Consider the following 19,322-nt stretch of genomic DNA (forward strand, 5'->3'; position numbering starts at 1 on the left):
ACTCTTGTATGTTAAACCTTGGGACCTCATTCCCCATTCCAACCTCGTTCCCAGGGTCTCTCATCTTCTCGCCCAAGCGGACCCTGAGAGACCCTGAGAGACCCTGGGAACGAGGTTGTCCCCATTCCTCTCTTTATAGTATATAATAGAGACATCCATCAGAAAACCGAGAATGCTCCGTCTGACAAGATTCTAAATACCAGGGAGTTTTTTGCGCCGAAAACTGGTTCAAATAGGATTTCAGTAAAATGGTTGCGCTTAGAACAGTATTTTACAGATAAATTCCGATTTTCAATTTTTCACATTCCGTTTTATAGGCATCAAAGTACGTAAACAAGTCATAATCCTGATTAATGCGCAGCCGGTTCATTTTACGTATCCAATCACAAATTTCAAGTAAATAGTCGGCCACTACAAAACCGTAAGACCAGGGCTTTGTCTTATCGTGATTTCAGTCATCGTATTCTACCTGCTAAGGCGAATAACCAGTCGGTTTAAGAGTTAAGCCAAGCCTGTTTATTTGGCGGTGCTAACATTTCCGTCGGCGTCTTGTTTAACAAACATCACCTGCCTTGATTCATTACCTGACTGAAACAAATGATTACTCCTAGAAGGTGTTTGATTAATCATGTCGAAAATCTTAATTCTGGCTGGTAATATCTGATATAACAATAAAAAGCGCGTTTAGGAAAGAGATTTCGCAGATACTTTGCGCTTTTATGGGCAAAGATCTGAAAGATAGACCAGAATTTAATTGAACTATCTGAGGAACTTCTGGATGATATCCTGAGCGGCAAAATGCTTAAGTGAAATTCTGTCATTATCAACGACCCTAAATGGACAGAGTCTGTGCATTCATCCTTAATTGAGGGCTTAATATCTCCGCTGAGAAAGAGTTAAACGAGCCTTAATGAATAACAAGAAAATACACGACGGAAGCTATTCATCAATAATTGAAAACCTAAAAGATATAAATTGACGACTTGCAAAATTGAGCTGAAAGCATGATCTGAAAGTCACAAGATTAAGCTGATTCTTTTCTCTTCACAACTTTACAAATCCCTTAACCGAAAAAATGAAGAAACAGTACTGCTTCTTCGCTATCGTTGCGTTAAGCATGTTTTTCCTGCCTTCTCAAAATGTTTCCGTGCGAGAAGTCCTCGATAGCACGAAAATTGAGGAGATGAAAAGGAGTGAATCGATTCGTTCATCTCGGCAACTTCCTAAATGGTTGGCAGAGTTACCTGACACCATTCCTGCGTGGATGAAGAAGGCCGCCTCCAAGTACCGCGGAGCTCCGCATCAGATTCGGTGTGCCATGGTGAAGATGGCGAAAGCTTTGAACGACATGAAAGCTGCAAAAGCAAGGAACTGCGATAATTACTTTCGCTGTAGAGGAAGTTTTGACGCAGCGCAGTGCGGAGTTTACGCGGGAGCGTTTGCTAACAACATCAGGTACAACTTCTCTCCCTTTTCATTTGAAATTACAGTGTTGTAGGCGTCCCCCTCCCCCTTAATTAGAGCGCTCCGTAAAATAAGCTCCCCTTTGCCGGCCATGAAAACTAACTGAAAACGAGCTCAGTAAAAAGGAAACGTCTTCAAAAATGGTGCAAAAGGTCCACTAGGGTAAATCTCCTCCACATTTACTTCACGGAAACTACAATGTCTAAAACACATGCCAGTTTGTCGAAGCTAAAAAGTCGGAAAAAAAAAACGAAAAACGAAATTTGAAGTGAAATGACACGAGAGACAGGAAACGAAATATGTTAATTGATTGGCATGACCTGACGTCATTCATCGCACCTGTTATTTCATAATTTTCCGTTAAATAATTATCCCAACCAGGGTAACCAAGGGAAATTGATTTTCAAAAAAAAAAAAAAAAAACTTTCCGTGCGTTGGCCGTTCTTTTCTTAAGGTAGAATACGGAATTGGACTCCAAAGTACCGTCTGATTGCTTTATCTTTTGATCCCTTCAATTGCGCGGTGCTAAGGTTGTTAGATAAAGCTTTTAAACTTTGATTATTTTTGCCCCAAACTCTTTTTAGTTGCTGTACATGAGAGATTTTTGCGACTCGGGGCCAGGTCATCACGAGGCCCTTTTTTGTATACTAAGTATTGTTCAGTTTTGACAAAAGTCTATTCAGGACTAACAGTAGCCTCAGTTGATAAGAAACAACATTTAACTTGGAAGGGCTTCAGATGAATCTAGCACCAGCCTCTATTTTGAGAAATCGACTGAACCGGTTTTTCCCCAGATTTAACTGATTCTGCAAAACAGATCGTCCTTATGTTTGCCTTTTTTAAGGCGAAATTGTGGAAGACGAATGATTCAAATTTATCGCACTGTTCAGTCCCAGTCTCCTATTTTCCTTGCAGCTGTCCACAGCTGCCATTGGTTTTCAGTTCATTTTATGGGTCTGTGAGCATGCGCGGAAAGAACTTTTGAATTCAGAGGTTCACACAACGCAGGAATTAAACTTGCTGGTAATTTTGTCGGATCTCTCTTGTGAAAGACCTCGTGTTAGGCGTCACTTGAACGTGAAAATACAAAACTGAATGCAAGGCTGGCACTATGGCAAAGGGCAGATTTATTAGTGGCTAATATTTCGACTAATAGAATTAGTCTTTCTCAGGGCCAGGGCTATGCGCGGGCTTTGAGGTGCGGCGGAAAAAAAAAACTGAGGGCTTACCTTGAAGCATGCGCCCTAAACGTGTATGTTTGAAATTCACCTAAGACGTTTGTGTGACTGGGTGGTAACTTACCAATTAAATCAACGTGTCTTTGTTTCATGGTAACTTACCCACACAAGCTTGGATGAATGGATTGTCAAGGGACGAGGTTAATTTTAAAGTGAAAAAAGTGAATACCGAAATAACAAAAAACACAAAATAAAACAACAACAACAACAACAACAATTGAAATGTAAAAACTGCAGCATTCAAGGTCCAATGGAATTAATTGGACGACTTTTTTTCCCCTGGGTGGTGGGGATTGATATAACTTGACACTTGTTTTGTTTTCATGAAATATGACTGAAGACAAAATTCGGACTCCAAATTTATACTTCTATCCGTAGATCCATTCTGTCTTTCGTTTCATAATTGTCCCAGACAACATGATCGATCAACCCTGGCGTTTTCTTAGGCAATCTCGTCCCCAGAGCCTTCGTTACCCTTGTCCAGCGGAACCAAAAGGTAAAAGAAGCAGAGACCGATACAACGTAGAATTACGGTTTAAAGGTTACTAAATTTCGGCTGGCCAAACCAGCCTTCTTCAGGTATAATGAAAATTTACATTGGGACATACGCTTATATAGCTGACAAATATTTGTGCAATAGCGGAACTACGTTAAACTAAATTGATTGACAGTATAAAATATGAAGCAAATGAAATAATAATAACAAAGAATGAAAAAAAATAAAAGGAAAAAAGCTAGTACATTTCATTCTTTGTTATTATTATTTCATTTGCTTCATATTTTATACTGTCAATCAATTTAGTTTAACGTAGTTCCGCTATTGCGCAAATATTTGTCAGCTATATAAGCGTATGTCCCAATGTAAATTTTCATTATACCTGAAGAAGGCTGGTTTGGCCAGACGAAATATAGTAACCTTTAAACCGTAATTCTACGTTGTATCGGTCTCTGCTTCTTTTATCATTTGTATTTGTTAAGCCGATCAGATCAACAATTGATCCAACGTATACCAGCAGGATTACCGTCCACGGTTGTTGCTTGGACTTGAACCAAAAGGATCGCAAAAATTGTCACTTGGGAGGGGTCAGGCTGTCGCCCACGCACTCAGTGCGCAAGATCAGTAACTTGAGCCAAAAACCAGTTAGCGTACGTGCAGACATCTCCTATTTTCCTTGCTTCCCGCGGAAATAAGAGGAGTTTGTACTCAGGCTAAAAAACTAGCCCGCATGACAGCTTAACCCTTCATCAGCACTTACGACCGACAAGACATCAAGAAAATGCAAGACATATTTATAACAGTACTACGGCCGACCTTACTGTAAGTAACATTTTCTGTCTTTTCCTTTCCTCATATGAAAGGCATCAACAGAATCTAGGTTAGCCCGTGGCCACCACGCGCAACGCGAACGTTTATAGTGGGACTCACGTCCGACAGATCGGCGGAGATGTAGACACGTATCCCAGCCACTCTTATTTCCACTTTTGATTCTCATGATTTTAACTATTTCTTCTATCTTTTACAAGTCGCTTGCTGCCGTTGCCCAAAACTAAATCGACTAAAACGTCCACAAGAGTGGCGGCGCAGGACGTTAGCGGCAACAATGTGATTGTTGCTACTTTCTCCTGGGTGGTCGTTTGTCGCGGTTGAACAGTCTTGACAGATTTTTTGTAATAAATTGATTGGCTTTTAAGTAAATTTATGAAGCGGCGAGCGTCATTTTAAAGTAGATTTCCCAAGGAAACACATACAATTAAATATCAGCAATGATGTTACATCTATTGTAAAAGTAAAATGGTCACGGCGCTTACATGACATATAAGCGATGTCGTTACTTCCGGTCATGATCGCCCAAGGCGGCCAAGGGTATTGTTATTTTCAAGTGTCGTGTCACCTTTTGGTGTCTGTTGTAGCTTGACTATAATTATCGAGTGTGTTACTATCTAGTCTGAAATTCAGGCGTAATTTGCTGATTTAGTTGGTTGACTGACGAAACAGTGATAAAAGAAAAGAAAGTGATACTATTGGCATGGCTAGGGGGAGGGGCTGGTTGGCCTCCACACCGCAGTTTTAGGAGAGTCCTTTTACCCTTCTCCCCCTGAAAAACAACTGCGTGACGGATCAGGGGCTAGTATACTTGGGGCTGGGTTGGGGGGGGGGGGGTGAATCGTCCAAGTCTCTAAATCAAAATAACCCATTCTAGGACGATTTGATAACCTTACGCCTGCACAAATGGAATGGAAACCACAGACAGCTGTCTTGTCATTGTTGGGACTCATATCAGCATTTTCCCTTGCAGGACTGAATTTCATTTTAGAAACTACGGCCAATTTCAGGCCAACATGGCAAAACCTATATGCCCCATTTTCATAATAAAACAGCTGAAAACTTTTTTTCGGACGGGACATAACCTTTATGGCTTATATAAGGGAGTACCCTATTCTCTTATATATTTAAGCAACATCCTTTGGAATAACAACAAAGTCAGCAAAAAATTCACTATCTTCTGATATAACTGATGGAATTGAGATAATGCTATAAATATTTTTGCTTGTGCATGGGTGACAGCTTGATTCCTCCCAAGTGAGTGCTAAGGTTGAGTAATGGCCGTGATGAAGCCCGAGATGGCACAATGGAGTCTAATTTCGTAGTATGCGCTTAATAAAACGCGAATTTCGAAGAGGAAGGAACGGCCTTCGCACTTTTGCAAGTTCCGGCAAAGCAACAGGTAAATTACTTTTATTTGCATGGTACGTTTATCTCAAAATAAATGTCAAAAACTGACCATACCGACACATCAATCAGACACCACCCCTTACCTCTCATGCGCCGCGCCGTGCGGCATCCAAACCAGTTTTTTCAACAGATTTCAACTAGGGAACGTAAAATCGTCATGTACGACAGAGCTTGCTGTATGATACAGCATTAGAACGAAAATATAATGAGCCTGCATAGCAAGCATTTAAGTTGTTTTTGTTTGTTTGTGTTTTTCGTTTTTTGACCACGCGAACTGTTCGTGGGCGAACGCGTTTTTCAAAGTCGTGCCGGGGTTTGCGGGGAAGCGAATTTCACCTCTCCTTTCCCCCCATCCTCGTATTTTTGCTCTCGTCTCAACTTTCCCGCCATCAAAAAGACAAAGAAACAAAGAACTGCACAAGGCTAATTTTGTTTTGTTTGAGAGACTAGATATTGATATAATTGAATAATAATATTTTTTACTGATAGACATAAACCAGAATGGCGCACAGGTGGTATGGACGATGTCTACGACAGTGGAGCTGATCTGTTTGGTTCATCCGGAGGAGACTGTCTCGATAAATATAAGTACAAGACATACGGTACTTCAAAAGAGTGTAATGTGCCGTGGTATTACCATAAGTAAGCTGTTCAACTCAGGAAGGGGCCATGCTCGCCTTCACGTTCCGTACTCTACTCTTGTAAACTAATGTAACAGAAATGAACTGAACTGATCCCTCGATCATCATCCGTATTATATTTCCGCAGTGCATATGAAGTCCCTTTGAGGATCGATCCTATTTAGATTAAGGATAAACTGATAGAAGTTTGATCAAAGATTCAAGAGCGCCGCATACTAATTTTAAGATTACCCTTAAATTTGTTGTACCATGTTTTCGTGTATTACTTCAAATGACCTAGCTACGGCCTCAAGTGTACTTTCTTTGACGTTACTTTACAGCTGTAAACTAATTTAGCAAAGTCAGTGATACAATAAACAGGAAGTTTAATCCGGTAAAGATTCAAGAGAATCATAAAGCAAGTGTGAGGTTAATAAGAGGCTAGAGCTAGCCTTTATTTGCATATGAAGCTACAGTCCTCCTAGACTTGATTTTCGCCGCTCCCTCCTGTCAGGCTTTCCTCCCGTGGGCTGGCAATCGAGCCCACAGTCCTCCCAAGGCACCAAAGAAAGAAAGAAACACTAGATATATGTGTTAATGCCAGGGTACCAGTGGAAATTCGCGACACACACACACACACACACACACACACACACACACACACACAAAAGTAATTAAAAAAGTAAAGAGGTAATTGACCTACCTTGGGTCTTGCTACACTGAGTGACCTGGCAATCTCATCAACAGGAAGGAACTAATTTACTGTGCTTTCTTTCATATTACTTTACACCATAGGCTCGATTACAGGCCAGACACCAGTAAAATAAAGTAGTAGGATTCAGCGCTGTTATATTATAAACTGAACGAAGTTTGTGAAGTTTAATCGACGATTGAAGGGATCGATTTATTAAAGATTAAACCTTTGAATGCATTGTACCGAAGTATGTAGTATTTCTATAATCTGGCCATCCGATCGCTGAGCGCTACTGAAACAAAACACCATGTAAGTTTGCTTAATTTTTTAATATTTTTAATAGTGCACGAGTGATGTTGGTGATATTTCCGAAATAATAATAATAATAATAATAATAATAATAATAATAATAATAATAAAATCTTTATTACAAAACCTCAATTAAAATCCTATTTACAATCAACTTGCTGTTACAAAAAATCCAATCAATTCATCGAAACACTATTCATTCACAAATTCTAAAAAAAGAAGTAACTTAACCTTACATAAAAGAAGAGGAAATAGATATAATTAATAATAAAAGTTCAAAATTCTATAAAATAAAGAATTTCATTATGCAGAGATATTAAGATCATATAATCGAATCACACTAATGACGGCTAAACCAGTGTCCATAAAAAGGCCCAAGTATAAAAGCATATAGACACGTATTTCAGATATCCGCACTAGCGACATTTATTTCACAGTCTAATGATTGCTCTATCTTGCTACGAAATGGCGTTCGCGAACCTCTGACGCATGCATGTACCGATCTTAAGAGTTCAAACGAGATCTGTGTCCTGAGCCAAGTGATTACAACATGATAAGGCTTGGTAACTTTCTGAGCTATCTTGTCTGCGAGATGCTTTAAGAACCGCTGACACTCGTTTCCCATTCCGCCATTGGTTCCAAACACTAAAGGCGTAAACGAACCCATTTCTACATCTAACACCCGCTGCTGGTACTTGCGCTTCTTCTCTTCTTCTTGCCCTTTGAACACGATATTGCCTTGCTCTGGTAACACTTGCAGTTGACGTGCGTAACTCGAACATCAAAAAATGCCGTAACTCCTCTTGCCCAGAGGCCTCCCGCTTTGATGTCCAACCTTGCCTCAGAACTTGTAACAGCGCTCCTCAAATGAAATCGCTCGTTGTCCAGGGGTTGAAGGCGTGGTTCGATTTCGACATTATTGCAGATCTTGTCGATGAATGTCGTTAACAAGTTCCGTACACCGTCATGTCTCTGCGCTACAAACTCCCCCTTTTTATAAGAGAGGGCGTGACTAACGGTGAATTTATCCCCACATATGCAATGACTTGGTAAATCGACTAAGGGCAAGTCATAACGCAAGCGTAGCGAGTCTCTGAACTCTTGCTTGTTTTGCTTGTTGAGGGCTAAACCTTTGTCTGCGAGAGGCATCGCATTCAGCCAAGAACTTGCGCCCTTATCCCTCGATTGGTTAACCAGACGCAGCAGGCTTGGGGAGAGGCTTGAATCAATGCTATCCATTTTCCCTTTGGCACTTGCTCTCTTAAGTGATTGTTTATAATAATAATAATAATAATAATAATAATAATAATAATAATAATAATAATAATAATAATAACATAATAATAAGTACAATCGATATTACAAAACCTCAATTAAAATCCTATTTACAATCAACCTGCTGTTACAAAAAATCCATGCAATCAATTCATCAAAACACTATTCATTCACAAATTCTAAAAAATAGAAGTAACTTAACCTTACATAAAAGAAGAGGAAATAGACAGACAATCCACTCCCAGACAATCACCTTACCCCGATCATTTCATAATTTTAATTAATCGAAAGACTTTGTGAAATTGAAATATCAAACAATGATATTGATTGTCAACGATAAAAAATAATAATAAATAACTTTATTTCTGTGCCAGAAAACTTCGCCGAAGGAAGAATTCTAATGTAAGCTAGGACCACATTTAAACCATTGAAACGTACATAAAATTTTAATTAATATCGTAAATCTGTTGCGATTAAGATCGCAAATGATGGCAGAGCGTTGGTAATCCAAATGTATTGCGCCATCAAAACTGTCCCTCATTCTACTTTTTAAAATTAAACTGTCCATGCACTCAGAAGAATAGATTATTTTATTTTGTGGTCGTTCGTTCGCAAATCTTTGTTCTTTGGGACCATTTTCGATCAAACAAGTGAACAATTCTGGGGTCCCATGATCGATTACGATCATCAGTCATTTGGAGACCCGCTAGACGTGCGTAACCGCAACATAATGTCAGATTCGTCTCTTGGTTTCGTACAAATCAGTCGTTTTCATAATGTAGAGTGTGAGTACACCCAGACAAGCCTAAACCGAGAACACACAACTCGCTGAATATTTCTGGCACCCGTTTATTATTATATTTTTATTGACTCGGTAACATTGGGGCAGATGTTTGCGAAAGTGACTATCTTTAAGCGTCTTTGATCTAAATTTGCATTCAAATTAAGATATGAGTGTGCGTATAACATCACCTAATTTGCGAAAGGTGTTTCGTATATTTTCAGGTTATTGGAAGTTTTTTTAATTATTGGATCACACCGCCTGGCAGTTGACATATAAAGTCAAATATCATCTTCGGTCATCTTCCTATTCGTAGCCTCGATTTGCAAATATATCATGCTCTTGGAAGTTAAATTTAAACAGTCTTGTTGTCTTTCTAGTTTTATTTTAATCGGTTTGGATCGCTGTAGCCTTCCAATTTCATGTCCTTTTATTGTGGAATCAATTTGTTCTGTGTTGGTAAAAAGGTGGGGAAATTTAACTTCATATCACTGAAAGCTTCAACTAGAAATTTGATCAGTTGCACAACTCATTTCCTCTTTTTTGTTTCAACCAATTCCAGGCGCGATCATCCTTCTCTTACACCCAGACAATCACCTTACCCCGATCATTTGATAATTTTAATTAATCGAAAGACTTTGTGAAATTCTCCTGGTCAGTATCTTGAAAAACTACTGAGAAAAATGGCCACAAGTCGATTTGTAATAGAGCGTCATCTCACTTTTTAGTCCGCTGTAGAGGTAAGCTATTTTGAAGTTTTGAGTTCAGAACATGAAGCAATTCATATGGTCATCTTTATTAGTTTTGACCCGGGAAATTTAGAAAGACTCGTGAACAAATAGATTATGAGATTCTTTAGCTTAAGATAATCCCGGCTGGTCGCAAAAAGAGTTTTGCCAATATTTCATGGATTAGTGCGAAAGGCAAGCGACCTTGGTCAAATTACTTCTCTGCATGTATAAAAAATCACAAGCCCGAGCGTGGGGAGATGATTAAGCTTAGACCTGACTTAAGATGGCACTTGTGTCTGTTGTAGAAATGTCAATATCTTGACGATTGCTGAATTAGTCTGTCTTCAGCCGTGCCATCTAATGATATGATAAGCATTTGAGTGTGGGAGTGAGCGAACGAGACAAGCGGGCAAGAGCGGAGAGCGGAGCTAACAAGGGGCGCGCTAGATGATACTAATTATGGGAAAATAGAACGACTGCAACAAAGACTACAGCTAAATATCTAAGTATTTGTAAGTCTTACGGAGCGGCATCATATCCCTAACACTTTTAAGCTGCACTGAATTTTGCTTACAAGGCAATGCACCATAGCGAATTATATAGGGAGCTGTGTTTTAAATACCTTTTCTAACACTGAGCTGTGTTACTGGCTTTTATCCTCCAACGGCAATTTTTAATTTTTCAAAAACGTTAGAAATGATCGAATTCCCCCACGTTACTATTCTTGGCTAAAAATCCATTTGCCCTTTAGCCATATGCATAATCTTATGTTTGTTTATCGACCTCTGCTCCAAGTTAATCTTTTCCTGTTTTGTCTTATTATTATTTCTCCTTGATTCTCCGGATTCCTTGTCTTCTCAAGCGTAAAGTAGATCTTCTACTCAGTCTGTAATTTTTTTCTTTACTGAACTGGTGGCTTTATTTTAACACTTCTTACAAAGCTTTCAATTACAGACTCAACGTTTCCGTACGTGACGTCTGTCAGAAGACGGCTCTCGTGCCGAATGCTAAAAATTTAAAAGTTTCAATTTAACAACTAATGCCTTTATTAAAAAGGCCTATAATTATCCACGGAAAACTAGGCAATAATATTCGGTCAATTTACTAGGATTAAAAGCTTTAGAATCCTGTCTGACTAAAAGTGTCATCAGAACTTGACAGAACAGGTGCATTTTTTGTTCAAGGGACCACAAATGGCGTCTGTTTTAATCCAGAGACTAACAGAAGTTTAATTTGAAAAAAGGCTTTTTCTTTTACTAAAACATTGTCAAGATAGTATTCATTTCTGGCATTTTTTCCGTAACATAATGTCGGACATATTGCGTAGCACGTTCGGAGTGCGTAATATTGCACCATACGTCACGAAGTGTAATTATGAATGAATGATAATTACCATGTGACTTTGGTGTTCAATCTAGCTTATCTGACAATGGAGATTCGTTTAAAAACAGCTTTGCGCGGTAGGAGGAAAAAACTTGCGAGGACAAGAAGGAATTAGTCGCTGTATGAACGTTATATCGGCAGAAGAACGAGCTGAAGGTACTACAAATGAACAGAAGGTACTGTTAATTCATAGTTTAACACATCCATAACAACTTAACCTGGTCGTCTCTAAGTTAAACAGCGTTACTTTCCGACTCAGTCACGCGAACATTTTACGCACCGAGAAACCGGTCAGGTTAAGCAAAACTTAACTCTGACACTCCCAAGATTGCTCATGTATGAAGCAGAGGAAAAATAAGAAATTAAGTTTCGAGGATTTAGCTGAATAAACAGCATTTTAGAAAAGTGTCCTGCTTAGCAGCTTTCTTCAGTTTAAACGATGGCACGACTGACCTGACATACTCAAAAGATGTGAGATTTGACTGTGGTTGTTGACAGAGTTAGTTTGATGTTTTATATGGGTGGTTCAACAGAAGTTTATTCGTGATCTTAGGGATAGTCTACTAGCCAGTTGGGTTGTTCTCGAACCTACTGTGAAAACCAAATACCCCATAAACAACAGTTTATTGTTTAGTTAGCGACAACTTTGTCAGGATATTCAAAGTAAACGGCGGGATTTTGTGGTCAGAACTGTGAAATGTGGCACGATTAATGAAGGCGTCTCATTAGAGTTGCCAAATCTTACTTTATGCATTTTTTTTAACGTCCAACGTGGCAGGGATCCATGAACAAAAAGGAGTAAAATAATAGACGCTTTACTGATGCCATTTGCACCCGAGGCACTGGACTCATACTGAATTTAGTGTTTATTTGCTACATCATTAGCATACAATCGCAGACATAATCTTGCTCCTTTTTTTCCCGCTTGGATGGAGTTTTCTGCTGTTTTTGACGTTAACCGTTGCTCCCAGCCGCAGGCTGAACATTTCTCTTCGAGTTAACTTCAATGGAATTCATTTACACTCATTCAGAAACGGTGTTTACATTGTGCACTTCAAAAATAAAGGTGATATTGAACCACAAGTTAATTGACCGAGTGAAATAATCAATACGAACGCTGAACGCTGAAGGGCAATACGTCATTCAAACCTTGTTGTTGTGTTTGAACCCTTGACGGTGTCGTAGAAACGAAAGGAACTAACTGAATTGAAAACTCTTGACAAGATTTTATTCGACCTCGGTCCCACCTTTCGTGAGGAAGGAAGAGAGGGGACCCTGGGAACGAGGTTTAAGTTTTAATATCTAATCTAATATTTTCGGTTGCCTGTGAATTAGACAAAGGGATTTGAAAGTACAATACATTGGTAAATAATTCGAACTATACAAAGGATATTAAATTAGCAAAACAACTGTTGCAACAGTTTGTCGAAAAACCCTGCAGGGACGAAGTAAGATTCAATGTTTCTCATATTTTGTGAACCATTTGTTGACCTTTTCAAATCCATTTGACTTATTTGACGAAAATGATGACAATCGACGGAACAACAAACTTTAACTTTATCATTGAATTTCGGAAGATCTTTTCGGAAACCATGAGTTTCTCGGGAAAACAGGGAGGCTCGAGAAAAAGTGATGGAGAACGAAATATATGTGATATTTCTTTGGGGGCGTTTTGAAAGGATGATACTTGCGACACTTTAGTCTCTCACATTTAAAGTTAACTGAATTTCACAACAATCTAAATTTATGCAGCGTGAACTAGCATACAATGTTTAGTTGCACGTAACAATTATTTAAACAAAAGATATCAGAATGGTCAAGAAAAATAAGAAAAATGTAAAAACATTAGCGAGCTAGTGTTTTACCTCATTAAATCTGGTATATTTTCCTTGTCAAAGAGTATATTATTTTTTAAAATAAAAAGGCTAGGCCCCTCGAAGTTTTGCTTCGTTTACATGTCAGAACCTGTATCATTAATTTAATTTATATCCATTTATACCTGCAACGGCGTCATTACAGCGCTGTAATTATGCCATTAAAATACACATATCCTCCAAAATTGACAGGAAAATTACTAGTACTCAATTTTGGGATGAAAATGCCAGAAATCGAATTTGAAAAAAAAAGCTCCAGTTCATGGTTTGGGACTTAGCATATAAACCAACGTAAATGAAGGTTAAGTAATAAGAAACGTTTGGAAGAAATGGGGATGGGTCATGTGAAAGAGATATTTAAAGTGAATGTATGACTGAGAAGCCTTCGTAGTTTGGCCGGCATATTTTGGGAGCAAGCAAACTAACCTCGATGCTTTGTTGTTGCAATTGTGTAGCTAATTTTCGTTGTGAATATTTGTGTTGATTTGTAAATCTCTTTTTTTTTCACTGCTAGGTTCGAATTATGATTCACCGCGTTGCACTTGTTCCACTTTGAAAAATCTGTGGACGAAACCTACAGCGTTTAATGCCATTCAACTGAAAGCTTTGAAATGTTATTTCAATTTCATGGTGCTGCTTGCTTTTCGAAAGACAGAATATTTCGCAGTTTGCTTTCACTTTAATTTGAACCTTAATTCTATTGACAGTAAAAGAGTTTGCTTAAAACCACTGATACTGAATACTAGGCAAGGATCGCCATAAAGTGGCCAAGTCTAATCTGTCTTATATTCATGTTGTTCGATCATGTCGCTCTTGGTAATTAGGTTACATTGTCAGTTTAAAAACATGTGTATATTTTTTAGAAATTTCCCTGGTCCTGAGCTGGCTCGAAACGTTTAGAAGTTGGTGAATTAAATGAATGGAATGGAACCAAATGGAGGTAAGGAGTGAATCTATTTGACGACTTTCGATGATTTTTCTCAATCCACTTTGCTCTCTGACAGTAAAGTAACGTAAAAAATAGTTTTCTCTGGAATACTCAGTTTGTTTCTGATTTATTATTTACTGGCTTTCTCAAACACAAAGCTCTTTCTCACTCATAGATACTGTTTTATAGTAGAATATGATGGTAAACACATGGTAATGATGCCAGTATTATTATTAGATATTTATTTAATTCCATTGCGCATATACCGCACTTCGACATTCGTATCCTAGCATTATGCAGGATGTTTGTCCCATGAACCAAGTTTAATGGCCTAACTCCCACGAGTCTCCTGTGGATCACTGGTAGAGCATCCGAACTTGTAATTGGAAGGTCTTAGGTTCGACTCCTGTTCGGAGAATAATACACCATTCTCATTTTAACAGAATTTTTTCATCTTCTAGATAGAGACAGAGATAGATAGTTTATTAAATGAATAAATACATTGCAGCCCAATGGCTGAGTTGTCTGGAACAATTTCGAGTCAACTGGGTTTCCTGTATTATTATTGTTCAGGGACACATATGATACTGCATGACAAATATTTATATCTGCCGTTGTTCTTTGGTTTCAGTTGGTCCGATGTCAGTTGATGACCAAGCAAGACAATCTTCAGACCAGGAGGCCTGGGAACGAGTCTATTGTGAGTAGTAATTTCCTCATCTCACGTGAATGTTCTCTACTATTTTCTCTGGGTCTAACCAGTTATATTTTCTTACACTGTGGAAACAAGAGAAAACTGCGTGTCGCCTGAAAACAACAACCGTACGGTAAAAACACTGCCACTGCTGTTATAATAATAATAATAATAATAATAATAATAATAATAATAATAATAATAATAATAATAATAATAATAATAATAATAATAATAATAATAATAATAAATAATAATAATAATAATTATAATAATTTTTTATTTTTTTAAAAAAAAATCAATACCATAATTAGAAATCAATTTTTGCACACTATTTATATCGTAAAATGGATAACAACTCAAGACATTCTCAGTTTACATTGCATTATCCAGCCTAAAAATACAAAGCTTATAAAAATACAACGCGATGTTCTTCTTCTCTCCTCTTCTGCTCTATTTCCTACTTCATTTCTCACTTTCAATAGTTTAAAAAGCGTCGAAAAGTAGGAACATAACTGAGAATTGTAGTATTCAATATGTTGGCAGAAAAAGGCGACACAGACAGAGTATTTTATTTATTAACTGTATTATAGATTTTATTATTTATTTATTTTATTTGGTTTTTCATTTTTTTTTTCTTAATAGTGAGCGAGCCACGCATACGCGCCGCGTCATACTATTTTATTTGTAAATAGCATATGGACGTATTTTACTGCTATAATAATAATAACTAAAACTTATAGAGCCCAAATTTCATAAAAGAAATGATCAAATGTGCTTTACATCATTGAATTAATTAAAAATAAGTATACGTATATAAATTTACAGGTGTTATAAATATGAACATGAAAACGAATTGGCTAAAAGCACGTTCAAATTAGGTTTGTTTTGACAGAAAGTTACGTTTCTCATCGCCATGTTTTTCATCTTAAGTTTCGCGTAATGGAGACATCAAACAAACCAACCTCAGCACACCTCAACTTGTTGTCAAGAAATCGCCATCGCCTACTCCATCAGATGAGGATGAGGACTGTGAAGAGGAAGGCCAGGATACCCCTCTACCGGGGTCCACAGCTGATCTAGACATTGTGACCTGGCCAATGGACGATGATTCCCAGCATCAAGTTCACGTGACTGTCATACCTACGGTAAAGGTCAGATTGGTGCAACGATGCAGTAGAAGTGAATCTCTGTGTTGACAGATGGTGAAAATTGTGAACCATTTTCACTGATAGTTAGTACAACTGTCCACTTGGCTACCCTAGCCTTGCCTGGTCGCATGACACCGGGTAACATGGGAACCAGGTACACGTTGTGAAAGGGGAGTATTTTTTGCCCTCGTATACGAGGGCAAAAAATCATTAATGCGGCGTAACTTGACGAAAAGAAGCTGGAAAGATATCATGCGAACGCAGCCGTCGGCGACTAGAGAGTCATTAGCCTCTATTAACAGGAGTACTGAAGGAATGTTAGCACGGCGTGCGAGCTACTTTTTTTCATCCTCCCATCTCCCCCACCTGTACCTGTTTCGCATATCTGCCAGTGTTATGTGATCCTCTTCTTAGCTTAATATTACTCCCGATATGTTAACTTTTGGCCAGTGATCAGTGAGTAGTTTTGATGACAGTGAAAATGATTAACAAGTTTGTTGTCTGTTAACTCAGAGATTTAATTCCAGTATATCATTGCATCAAACTTACTTTTAACGTTCTTGGGGCTTTCTTCTTCTAACAATACCTTACTGTGAGTCCCAAGATGCAAAAGAAGATGATAACTAAGTTTGGCGACCTTCGTCGTTCTTTGGAATTGCATTCGTTGTTGTTCTCACTTCCCTATTGGTTCTCCACAACTATTACTGCTGCAAAATAAAGCAGCCGGTATTTATCGAGAGATTTAAGAGTTCATTCTCTCTTGGCTACGTTCCATCACGGAAGACGGCGAACAGCAGAAATGACCACGTGACCCCGTTTATCCTACATTTTCCGCTCGCTATTTTCAGTTTCTCAGTAAAATTGAGTAGTATTGCGTTAGCATCAAAGGCGAAAATTAGTTTGCATTTTTTTCCTTATCTATGTACTCATTGTTTCAACCCTAAACGCAAAGCTCACGTTTGCCGTTTGACGTTAACGCGATGCTGAATGTCTCTATTAATTACTGTATGATAAGAGGACCACGTTTAAACCAGAGTTGTCTGAAAACTGCTATAATCGAAAATAGGACTTGGCTACAGACGTGTAATTGTTTATATGATGTGTATGTATATGTACGTATATTTATACTGTATCAGGAGCCGATGGGCTCCTGACTGTATTAAATAGTTTTTTGCCTTTATCTTCTTCTCTAAAGGACGATGAAAGAAGGAGATCTCGCTACTCGACATACCATCAAAATCACACCCAGCTCATTCCACGACCTGACAGTCATCTTTGCTTGGCAATTGTCGCCCTGTTCTGCTGTTGTTTCCCGTTCGGTGTCGTAGGCATCATTTGCGCACTTCAAGTAAGTTACACTAATGAAGGTTCGAGTGCTTTTCTAGTTGTTATTTACAACTTGTGAATACGGAAATCGTAGCCGTTGGAGGAAATTTCAGTATATACTTTATGGGTGTGGGTGCCATGTGATGAAATATCTGACTGATTTACTGTATATTTCGGTGCACTTATGGCTTTCACCCATGAATTATATAGAGAATGTTACACGGCGGCGCGAAGATATGAATTTTATTTTCGAGTGGTAAAAACAATATTGTTTTTAACGCAAGAAAATAAAATTCAAATCTTCAAGCCGCCGTGTAATTTTCTCTTCATTATATAGACAAATCTATGGCTCGCCATTTTTCATTGACTGTTTGCACAAACAACCGTGAAAAAGTGGGAAATGACGTCATCAATATCCTCAGCAGTGAGGATATGGAAAATAGGCCACTCGGGTCCCGGATGTAGTTTCGTATGAATTTTACGACTTGCGTATTTTCCAGTAAAACACTCCTGTCTATTTAACAAATAGATTCCATGTTGCCTTGCGTCTGTTCAGTCTAAACTTAACCCAGTTCTCATCTTTACTTGCACTTATCGATTTCTATGGCAACGTCTTTACAGGTTGATAGAGCATACGATGATGGCAACAGGGAAGGTGCGGTGTGGAGATCCAAAAACGCGAGGTACTGCAGCCTAACGGCGGTAGTCTTTGGAATGATGGGAATTGTTGGAGCCTCGTTTTATGCAATTTTCTATCATCTCGTTCCCGCATTATCATAAATGCGAAGAGATTGAGTTAAGAAGCCTCCGACAGAAATTAATTCTTATTTCAGAGCTGAAAATAAAACTGAAGATGACTTGTGCTGTATCGTATGATACCCAGACAGACCCAACTTTCGTCTGATACCGGCTGATGTCACTGCAAAGGGTTCAATTAAAAGTTGACTCTGTGGATTTTCATCTCTTTTGCGGCAGTGACAGTTTACATCGGATGCCGGATCAAAGATTTTAATTGAAAGAAGATAAAACATTGAAAGAGAAAGATGGAAGGCATGATTTCCCTTTGGCAGGATTATTTTGCTTGACTCGGACCAGTGAGACGGTCTGTTGATAAACTCGGGTTCAGAGAACACGGTAATATATTCCAATGATCTCATCTTTTCAATTCTAATGTAAATAACACACCATGTGTTTTCTCGAATCATCATGTTTATGTTATAATCGTGGATGAAAATGTCAGCAGTGTTTGCAGATGCAATAACGCTCGAGCAGGGTCAGATCTACGAAGCCCTCCAAAGTTAAGAAGCCTGTTGTTGTAATTTCCTGAAAAAAACAACAGAGTATTGTTCAGAAACAATACTTAGGATGCATCTTAACTTAGTCGAGCTTGAAACCTCCGTAATTAATTCTGGCCTCAGGACGCTTAGGACACTGAAACAAGAAAAAATGGACATCGCCATCAGTGCAAACCGATCACATAAGTCGAGCTATGAACAGGTCACTTGGTCATTATTTATGATGTAATATTTTAAGGTGTACATATTTAATAAAAACTCGTTGTACGGAATAAAAATTGATTAAGAATATTTTCCTGTTTTCAGTGTCTTTGGACTCGGTTTGAGTTGGTTATCCGCATCATTGTGACGATGCTTGCTCCTTTCGTAGTTTCAAAACTAAACTGTCACAGTCAACCTCGTTCCCAGGGTCACGAGAAGGGAAAAGCCCTGGGAACTAGGTTTTGTCACAGTATTAAAATTGAACGCAGCATAAAATATAGTTTGAACCTTGCAATTTAATCGGCCCTACAGCTGGTTGTCCGATAGATAGATAGAAAAAAATCTTTATCGTAAACACGCACTACTGCTCGTTTTTCCACAACGTATTTTCTGGCTCTCCAAACCACTTAGTAACACAGAAAAAAATGTTCTGTTTCTTCAAAATCGATTAGGGTTGACAAGGGTTGCTGTATCTGTCACGATGCCAATACAGCAAATCTCCAAAAATTTGTAAAGAAACTAGCGTGCGTTCGGGGAAGCAATATTCATTCAGAATTCATGCTCTTTTTGTCAAAATAATAATCAATCTTGTTACAATACTGGCTCAAACTGAATTTAGAGCTG

The 19,322-nt window shown here is 38.4% G+C and overlaps 3 protein-coding genes across 6 annotated transcripts in view; all 3 read left to right on the forward strand.

The window, feature by feature from the left end:
* Positions 1-19,322, forward strand: part of LOC146462070 (dipeptidyl peptidase 9-like) — a 203,213-nt gene that overhangs the window by 177,644 nt on the left and 6,247 nt on the right. The gene's annotated exons all lie outside the window — the stretch shown is intronic.
* LOC146462089 (uncharacterized) lies at positions 983-6,988 on the forward strand. The gene is made up of 2 exons (XM_085086211.1): positions 983-1,455; positions 5,926-6,988. The coding sequence occupies exons 1-2, from the start codon at positions 1,076-1,078 to the stop codon at positions 6,080-6,082; spliced, it is 537 nt and encodes a 178-aa protein (XP_084942337.1). The 5' UTR covers positions 983-1,075; the 3' UTR covers positions 6,083-6,988.
* On the forward strand, positions 3,789-18,798 carry LOC146462090 (uncharacterized). Of its 4 annotated transcripts, none has more exons than XM_085086206.1 (6): positions 3,789-4,020; positions 13,967-14,043; positions 14,663-14,731; positions 15,659-15,879; positions 17,072-17,224; positions 17,824-18,798. In XM_085086206.1, exons 2-6 carry the CDS (start codon positions 14,019-14,021, stop codon positions 17,980-17,982), a joined length of 627 nt encoding a protein of 208 aa, XP_084942332.1. In that variant the 5' UTR covers positions 3,789-4,020; positions 13,967-14,018; the 3' UTR covers positions 17,983-18,798. The 4 variants fall into 4 exon arrangements, with proteins under 4 accessions (XP_084942332.1, XP_084942334.1, XP_084942331.1 ...); XM_085086208.1 differs by having other exon boundaries at positions 3,800-4,020; positions 15,659-15,873; XM_085086205.1 differs by lacking the exon at positions 3,789-4,020 and adding an exon at positions 10,592-11,405.

Source organism: Pavona decussata, unplaced genomic scaffold, assembly GCF_977016875.1.
Source record: "Pavona decussata unplaced genomic scaffold, jaPavDecu1.1 SCAFFOLD_192, whole genome shotgun sequence".
NCBI classification, from domain to species: domain Eukaryota; kingdom Metazoa; phylum Cnidaria; class Anthozoa; order Scleractinia; family Agariciidae; genus Pavona; species Pavona decussata.

Excerpts from the sequence above, each read along its gene's own strand:
- LOC146462089 (XM_085086211.1), top strand. The coding sequence starts at position 1,076 with ATGAAGAAACAGTACTGCTTCTTCGCTATCGTTGCGTTAAGCATGTTT. Across the intron at positions 1,456-5,925 it reads GCGTTTGCTAACAACATCAG|ACATAAACCAGAATGGCGCA; the intron begins GTACAACTTCTC and ends TTTTACTGATAG.
- LOC146462090 (XM_085086206.1), top strand. The coding sequence starts at position 14,019 with ATGAATGGAATGGAACCAAATGGAG. Across the intron at positions 14,044-14,662 it reads TGGAATGGAACCAAATGGAG|TTGGTCCGATGTCAGTTGAT; the intron begins GTAAGGAGTGAA and ends CTTTGGTTTCAG. Across the intron at positions 15,880-17,071 it reads CTGTCATACCTACGGTAAAG|GACGATGAAAGAAGGAGATC; the intron begins GTCAGATTGGTG and ends TCTTCTCTAAAG.